The 9,522-nt window shown below is 38.8% G+C and overlaps 1 protein-coding gene across 1 annotated transcript; it reads left to right on the plus strand.

Annotated features, from left to right (window-relative positions):
• The first annotated feature begins 3,138 nt into the window (after positions 1-3,138).
• On the plus strand, positions 3,139-3,585 carry LOC146904804 (uncharacterized). The gene is made up of 2 exons (XM_085728371.1): positions 3,139-3,317; positions 3,378-3,585. Exons 1-2 carry the CDS (start codon positions 3,139-3,141, stop codon positions 3,583-3,585), a joined length of 387 nt encoding a protein of 128 aa, XP_085584497.1.
• The last annotated feature ends 5,937 nt before the right edge of the window (positions 3,586-9,522 follow it).

A 9,522-nucleotide genomic window follows, 5' to 3' on the forward strand; every position in this document is an offset into this window, starting at 1 on the left:
CCTGTCAAAGGGCTACCAGACATTGACTATCATTTAGATGCACTCTGTGGTGCATGTCAGAGATGGAAAATTGTGAAATCATCTTTTAAAACCAAAAACATTGTTTCAACCTCCAGACCCTTAGAACTACTCCAAATTGATTTTTACCAGTCAGTACTGCATCCTTATATGGAAGTAAATATGGATTAGTCATTGTTGATGATTACAACATATGGACTTGGGTGAAATTCCTAAAGAGTAAAGATGTTGCTTGTGATGTATTCAGTAGGTTCTGCACTCAAATTCAATCTGAAAAAGAATCAAAGATTTTGAAAGTCAGAAGTGATCATGGTGGAGAATTTGAAAATGAGCCTTTTGAAGCCTTTTGTGAAAAATATGAAATTGTCCATGAATTCTCTTCTCCTAGAACTCCACAACAAAATGGGGTTGTAGAGAGAAAGAACAGAACTTTACAAAAAATGGCCAGAACCATGATCCATGAAAACAATTTACCAAAATATTTTTGGGCAGAAGCAGTGAATACAACATGTTATGTCCAGAACAGGATCTTCATCAGACCTATTTTGGAGAAAACAGCATATGAACTCTTTAAAGGAAGGAAACCCAATATCTCTTACTTTCATCAGTTTGGATGTACATGTTACATTCTGAATAACAAGCTCTACCTAAAGAAATTTGATGCCAAGGCCCAAAGAAGAATCTTTTTAGGTTACTCTGAAAGGTCAAAGGCATACATAGTGTATAATTCAGAAACACTCTGTGTTGAAGAATCTATGCACGTTAAATTTGATGACAAAGAGCTTGAAGATAAAACTTCAAAGCAAGGTGAAAGTTTTGCAGAGATACAGGTTCCTGAAGCTACTCCAGAACCTGATCAAATAGCTGAATCTGAAGAAAGTCCAGAAGCTGAACCCACATCAGAAGCACATGATGAAGCTGCTTCTGATGAAGCACAAGATGGCTCACATCAAGCAGATCCTCCCAGAAACACATTCAAACACAAGTCTTCACATCCTGAGGAGCTAATCATTGGAAACAAAGATAGTCCAAGAAGAACAAGATCATACTTCAGACAAGAAGAGTCAATGATTGGACTGATCTCAATGGTTGAACCTACAACAGTTGATGAAGCACTTTCAGATGATGGATGGATCTTAGCTATGCAAGAAGAGTTTAATCAATTTCAGAGAAATGATGTGTGGGATCTGGTACCCAAACCTCAGCACAAGAACATTATTGGAACAAAATGGGTATTCAGAAACAAGTTGAATGAGCAAGGAGAAGTAACAAGAAACAAAGCAAGGCTTGTTGCACAAGGTTACAATCAACAAGAAGGCATTGATTATACTGAAACATTTGCTCCAGTTGCAAGATTGGAGGCAATCAGGTTACTTATTTCCTATGCAGTTAATCATGGCATAATATTATATCAAATGGATGTCAAGAGTGCATTTCTTAATGGTGTCATTGAAGAAGAAGTGTATGTCAAGCAACCTCCTGGATTTGAGGATATTAAATATCCTGACCATGTTTTTAAACTGAAGAAATCACTATATGGCTTGAAACAAGCTCCCAGAGCTTGGTATGATAGACTAAGTAATTTCTTCATCAAAAATGATTTTAAAAGAGGGCAGGTTGATACAACACTCTTCAGAAGGACTCTTGAGAAAGATATTCTTGTAGTGCAAATATATGTTGATGATATAATATTTGGTTCTACTAATGCATCTCTTTGCAAGGAATTCTCTAAGTTAATGCAGGATGAATTTGAAATGAGCATGATGGGAGAGCTGAAGTTCTTCCTTGGCATTCAAATCAATCAATGCAAAGATGGAGTTTATGTTCATCAATCAAAATATTCAAAGGAGCTTCTGAAGAAGTTCAAGTTTGAAGATTGTAAAGTGATGAACACTCCAATGCACCCTACGTGCACCTTAAGCAAAGAAGATGAAGGAGCTAAAGTAGATCAGAAGCTGTACAGAGGTATGATTGGTTCTTTGTTATACCTCACTGCATCTAGGCCAGATATTTTATTCAGTGTATGCTTGTGTGCAAGATTCCAATCAGATCCTAGAGAATGTCATATGACTGCTGTCAAGAGAATCTTCAGGTATTTGAAAGGAACAACTAATCTTGGAATCTTTTATAGGAAATCCTCAGATTATAAGCTAATTGGATTCTGTGATGCTAATTATGCTGGTGATAGGATTGAAAGAAAGTCAACCATTGGCAATTGTCAATTTCTGGGTGATAATCTTATATCCTGGGCTAGCAAAAGACAAACAACTATTGCTATGTCTACAGCAGAAGCAGAATACATTTCAGCTGCAAGTTGTTGTACACAACTACTTTGGATGAAACATCAGTTGGAAGACTATCAGATAATTGCTAACAGTATTCCCATTTATTGTGATAATTCTGCTGCTATTTGTTTGTCTAAAAATCCAATTTTGCATTCAAGAGCCAAGCATATTGAAATCAAACACCATTTTATCAGAGACTATGTTCAAAAAGGAATTTTTGATATACAATTCATTGATACTGAGAATCAATGGGCTGATATATTTGCTAAGCCTTTAACTGTTGAAAGATTTTATTTTATAAAGAAAAACTTGAACATGCACTACGTGTCTGATTAAAGCTTGCTTGCTCCTGGATAGGATTTTAGGTTCTGAAGTTAGTTCAGAAGCAGTAGTCCATCAGAAGCTCTTTATTGAGGTTCTGAGGAAAACTCGCTTCTGATGATGACGTCAGCATCTGAAGTTCAGAAGCTGGATTTTATGCTCCTGAATAGTTGAGTTAGTGGAAACGTTGGGAGTTACTTTATTTGGTAATTCGTGGCCCACTAACTTGGTAGTTACTTTGAGAACTTCTGACGTGGCTTATATGTATTGCTGTATAACTTAAAAGGGCAATGATGATTTAATAGCTTTGAAAAATACTTTCACGCGCCCCCAATTTGTCATTAATGCTATGTTTGTTTGTCTCTTTTGAATTGCAATTGTTTTACTTTTAACACTTTGTCAATTCACACACTACTCACTCACAACAAACACATTTGCTTTCAAACCTCTTGTGAAGTAAGCGCAAAAACCCTAGAACCCTCAATCTTCTTCAAATCTTCTTCAATCTTCATCAATGGCATCATCAAGCTCACAACAACAAGCATCAGGATCTGGGTCCGTTTACAAACAGAGGACAATGTCTATTCCTCTTAACTCTTTGATCGTCCAGATAGAATCACCAGTGGACTTCGTTTCACTCAAGAAATATGATGTGGACATGAAAGAGTTGGTAGATACTCAGAAGCTATCTAAGTACTTCAAGATGTTGAATGGGCCAACGTATGTGAACTTGGTCAAAGATTTCTGGGTAAGGGCTGAAGTCTTCAATGGAAAGCCTGCAAAGGTCGTAGGTAAACAAGCTGTGTCGAAGAAGGGAAAGATGACGGTGGAAAAGAATCCTACTTCTTTCGATAGCCTAGGAATAAGGTCTAAAGTGATGGGTATTCCTATAACCATCACTGAGGAGGTTATAGCTAAAGCATGCAGAGTGGATGTTGAAGGCAGATTCCAAGAGATATGATATCCTGCTACAAAGCTACTACAACTAGATTCTGGGTGGAAACTCAGAAGCCAAGCCTTCAGAAATGGAGATTCACAACAGGATGTTGGTGAAGTTTTGCACTGATTGCTTCTTTCAGAGAGGAAGATGGTCTGATCAACCCAATAATCAACAAAAGCTGACAATCTACTTCATGGCCATGTTTGATAAGATTAATTTCCCAAGATATGTCATGGATCATCTCTGCTGGGCAATTAATGAAGGCATTGTCAAAGGAAGGAAGCAAGTGCCCTATGGAAGATTGTTGTCTGAGATCTTTCATCAAGGAAGAGTGCTAGATACTTTGAAAAAGACAAGGGATGCATCTGATAAATGCTTCGAAGTTTCTACTGCTGAAAGGACTATCAGTAGCAGGAGCTTATACTCTATGAAGGTTATCAAGAAAGCCCCTCAAGATGAGAAGTGGATAGAGATGACGCAGCAGAAACTAAGATTATCAGGGACTTTCCTTCCATCTTTAAGGAAAGTAATCCTGAAGTCTTAGCTAAAACAGTAGCTGAGTATGTCATGGAGACAGATGCAAGCCCTCAGGAGGAAATTACTCCTATTAAGGCCAAAGGAAAGAAGGTCAAGGGAGTTACTGCATCAGAAGCTGCTGCTGAAAAGGCCAAGCAACAGAAGGTTGCTAAGAGAAAGAGAGGAAAAGCTGAAACTGTTTTCTATCAAGAAAAAGTGGATGAAGCTTTAGATGAGCTAGAGAAAGAAGAATCTGAGCCCAGGATTAAAAAGAAGAAGGCACCTTTACAGATGATGTCTTCTATGGTTGAGGTGACCCCTGCTAAGGCCAGAATGGCTAAAGAATATGCTGCTGATGAGATAGCAGACAGAAAGGAAAAGAAGAAAATTGTTGCTGCTTCTATTCCCACGAAAAAGAGGAGTAGAGAAGAAACTGGCATCAGCAAGGAAAAGCTGGAACAAGCTCCTGGCAAGGAAGAAGGAGATAAGGAAGAACCTGAGAAGAAGAAGAAGAAGGTAGCTGCACCTATCTTCACTCTAATGGTTGAAGTTGCTTCTGATGAAGCTAAAACAGCATCTGATTATGCTAACCAGATGCTAGCAAAACATAAGGAACAACAAGCCAAAATAGTTCTGGAGAGGGATGCTAAGCTGAAGAAAGCTGGCTTAGACAAGGATGAAGGCTTTGTTGCTGAAAAGTTGGTTGAAGTAAGGGAAATTGCTTCTGAAACTGAACGGATTGTCAAGAGGAAAACAGATGCTTCAGAATCTGAAATCCCAAAGCCTACTTCAGAAGCTGCTGATAACACAGCAACGTTATCTCAGGTACCTCCAGTCTCACACACATCTTGTACCACATCTTCTATTCCACCTGAAGACACCTCTCTTTTAGATCACCTAGAAAGCCATTACCTAGGTGAACTACCCCAATCTAGTTTTAAGTCAAACTCACAAACAGCCTCTGAAATGGCTTCTGAAGTAACTGCTTCTTAGAAGGTCAATTCAGAAAAGACCACCTCACCCCCACAACAACAAACATCTGTTCCTGAACACATTGTTCCTGAACAACCAGTTACTAAACCCATTCCTGAACCTAAACCTAAGCCTGATACTGAAATTGTTGCTCCTGAACATCCTGTTCCTGAGCCAACCCAAATTCTTCCATTTTCAGTACCTCTTAAGATAACCCGCTTTGATGGGATCTCCCTAGCCACAAATATGGATACTGACTCTGAGGATGATCAAGATGATCATGCCTCTGCCATGGCTATAGATCCTGACCAACCTTCAACCAGCAACACCCTAACTACAAATGGCCAAACAACATCAAGCCAAGCCATTGTCCCCATAGCCCATCCTAAACCTTCAAAACAACCTTCACCACCCACCATTTTCCTAGACTCTCATGTATTACAAGATGTGTGGGCAGACATTACTTCTGAAGTTCATAGGCTGATTGAAAGCAGAAGTGACTTGGGTCACAAAATCAGCTATCAAAAGCAATGGAGGAGGATCAAGGAAAGGGTCATCAATCTGATTTCAACCCTGCATGACTCATGTCTACAAGCTCAGGAGGAAGTCAAGCAGCAGTTGGAAAACTGGTTGAAAGGGATTGATGAGAATATGGAAGATGTAGAAATCCTTGGAACTTGGGTGAAGCATCCTATGAGCATCAGACTCAGGGGGAGTTAGAGCTTACAAACCTCACCTTAAAGACTATCAAACTCAGGGGGAGTTAGAGCTTACAAACCTCAGACTCTGAGCTTACAAACCTCAGAACCCCAAAGTCAACTTGTTAATTAGATTAACAACAGTTGATCAATTTTAAATACTATTGTTTGTCATCATCAAAAAGGGGGAGATTGTTGGAACAAAATGTGTTTAACAATGAACCGTAAAGAGTTTTGATGATAACAAGGTATTAAAAATTGTAAATTGGACTAGGTAATATTTGTTCAAGTGTACAGGACCATAATTAAAAAGTTACATCATTAAGAGGTTCTGAATGAGCAAATAAAGAGCAAAAGGAATCAACAAAATTGAAGCTTAGACGCTCCTGAAGGCAATATGCTCCTGAAGAGAAAAAGCGCTCCTGAAGTCAAGCTGCTCCTGAAGAGAGTAAAGTGCTCCTGAAGACTAAAGCGTTCCTGACGGAATAATGCTCCTGAAGATTAGTGCTCCTGATGACAAGAGGTCCAGAAGCGCCACGTCATCATCAGAAGCTACATTATCAGAAGCTGCCTCATCAGAAGTCATTTCACCAGAAGCTGAAGATCAACTGAATTTGAGAAATTCAAGGATTCAAGAGTTGTTTCATGGATCAAAATTCATCAAAGGACAACAAAGATTAGTGGAATTTTGCAACGGTCATTTCAAAGGTGTTTGAGGGCATGTGCTTGCAATTTTGGACGAAAGCGTTGACATTGTACCTTTGTACGAACTGTACAACCACCTTCTTCACTACTCTGTTTTTGTGTCCACGCTACAAGACAAGAAAACAACTCCAAAATACGGCTTCGCCTGCAAAGATGTTCCTTTGGATAAGGAATGGATTTCAAATTTGTTTTTCATAGGACAACAACCAAATCAGGCAAAAGATCATTGGTGAAAGATCAAGCTTCAACAACGACTCTTTGATGTGCTGGCAATTTCACAACGTCTCTTTCACACCTCTATATAAAGGAGTGAAGACTTAGAGATTTGGCAATGTTGAACGAAAGACTCTCAACATTTTTACAAGTGTCAAACCTCTGCTGAAATTGTTCTGCATTCACTTAGAATTTCTGCGTCTCAAAGTTTCATCTTAGAAATTCTTAAGTTATTGAGTCTGTATCTGATTTGTATTATGAGCACCTCTGATTGTATATTAAGTGTTCAACCTTAAATAATTTTCTGTGTAATTTTGTTTAGCTAGAAGTCTCTTGCAGTTGTGCTTGAGCATAGAAGTCTCTTGATTGTGTTCTTGAGCATAGGAAGACTCTTGCAAAGTGTGCTTGAGAAAAGGAAGTCTCTTGCAGGTGTGCTTGAGCAATTGTAATCAGATATTACATTCTAGTGAAATCTCCTTGGAAGTGCAAGGGGACTGGACTACTTCCGGATTGTGGAAGGAACCAGTATAATTGCTTTGTGTCTTTCTTCTTCTCTCTCTCTCTCTCTCTCTCTCTCTCTCTCTCTATTTTATTCCGCTGCGTTCAGATTCTGAATATCACTTCAGAAGTTGTTTCACCTAGCTTCTGATCAGTGTGTTCAGTTTTTAGAGAAACGGAGAATTTTTTAAAAACATAATTCAACCCCCCCTTCTTGTGTTTTTCTCACCTTCAAGGTAGACCCAAATACTTACTTGTGCCCAAAACTATCTGAACTCCAAGAATATTAGTAATTGCTTGTTTGAGGGGATCATGAACAGTTCGACTACAATAAATCTCGGATTTAGGTAAGCTAATAGCCTGACCTGAAGCTGATTCATATAAAGAGAGAATATTTTCCATGGCATTTACTTGACCCTCATCAGCTTTGAAAAATAGGAAACAGTCGTCAGCGAATAAAAGATGGAAGACGAGGGCGCCCTACGACAAACTTTTGTACCCGTAAGAACACCACATGCCTCGACATCTCTTATCAGCGAAGATAAACTCTCTACACAGATAATAAACAAATACGGGGAAAGAGGATCAACTTGATGGAGACCACGCCTCAAAATAATAGGGCCAACATGTTCTTCGTTGACAAGCACAATAATCCACCGACTCGACACACATACTCATCCAATGGATCCAACGATTATGAAACCCATTTTAACCATAACAACACGTAAGTAGTCCCAATCCATACGATCACAAGCTTTACTAATGTCAAGTTTCAGACCAACATACATGTCCTCACCTCGTGTCTTGGTTTTCATAAAATGTAAAACCTCTATTGCCACCATAGCGTTATCCAGGATGGATCTGCCCGGAACAAAAGCAGATTGGTTATCGGAGATGCATTGGGACAAACCATCCTTTAAATTGTTTGCGAGAACCTTAGAAATAATCTTATACAAGACATTGCATAATGCTATGGGACGCCAATCCTTCATGCTAACCTGCGTAGAACCTTTCATAATGAGAGCAATATTCGTTATATTCAAATCAGGGGGAAAATGCCCCGTATCTAACCAAACACAACATTCTTTAAAGCTATCATCGCTACATAAATTCCAGAAATGTTGATAAAAACCCGGACTATAACCGTCAGGACTGGAACTTTTGTCCAGATGCATCAAAAATATAGCAGCACGGAACTTGGCCTTGGTGAAAGAAGCCGTGAGCTTTTCATTATCAAGGGCGGAAATAGAAGTTGAAATAACGTCAATAACAGAACAAAAATCACCTCCTTGATTTTGAAAAATATTCACAAAATATTGTCGTGCAACGTCATACAAGCCTCCTTGCTCATTAGTGATTTTATTCCCTGCATCATCATCAAGAGAAAGAAGGTGATTTACCTTTTTACGAGATGTGGCCGATGCATGAAATTTTTTTGTATTCCTATCACCATCCTTGTACCAATGAGTCTTTGCTTGTTGTTGCCAATAAGCGTCATCTTGAGAAAGTAAACACTGCATATGCTTCCTTAACTCAAACATGCGAACTTGATCCTCACCTGAAGAACTCAACCGTGTACTTTGTAATTTTCTACGACAATCTTCAATGTCATTTTTTAATTTGTGGCAATGAGTTTTCCTCCAAATGGACATGTCTTCCGCTCATGAAGTCAACTTCGGAATAAGAGGATTAGTGGAATGCACCTGCCATGGGTTAGTAACAAGCTCCTTAAACCCCAGTTCCAAGTGCCACACATTTTCGTAACGAAAATGTCGTTTATGAAGGTGAGGCCGAGATGTAGCAGAACAATTTAAGAGAATAGGATAGTGCTCAAAAGCAGGTACTACAAGAGTTTCAACAAAAGCATCCAGAAATAAATTAAACCACAAATTATTAGCAAGAACACGATCTAACCTCTCCTTCACCGCACATGGCGTACCAAGACTCTTGAACCAAGTATAAAGATAACCTTCAATCGGAACATCTAACAAACCAGAATCATGAACAACTTGATGAAAGCCATTGATAAGCCACTAAGGTCTTATGTTGCACCCCCTCTTTTCACTAGCATCTAAAGTGTCGCTAAAATCACCAAAAATACACCACGGAGAAAATTCCAAGCAACAGTTCTACGGCCTCCATTAGGATAGCCATAATAGCCAGTAATTCTCTAAGTACCAAGAACATTATCAATAATCTCAACAGTGATATGATTACTAAAAAAATCAACAAGCTGACAATTTAAAGAATTTAGCCAAAATAAAGCAAGAACCCCACCTCTACCGGTGCGGTCTACATGAAAACAAGAATCATAACCAAGCAAATAACATAACTCTTCAATTTTATTTCGGTGAGC

The sequence above is a fragment of the Medicago sativa genome, chromosome 7 (genome assembly GCF_051527215.1).
Source record: "Medicago sativa cultivar Bolivia chromosome 7, Bolivia_mono, whole genome shotgun sequence".
NCBI lineage: Eukaryota > Viridiplantae > Streptophyta > Magnoliopsida > Fabales > Fabaceae > Medicago > Medicago sativa.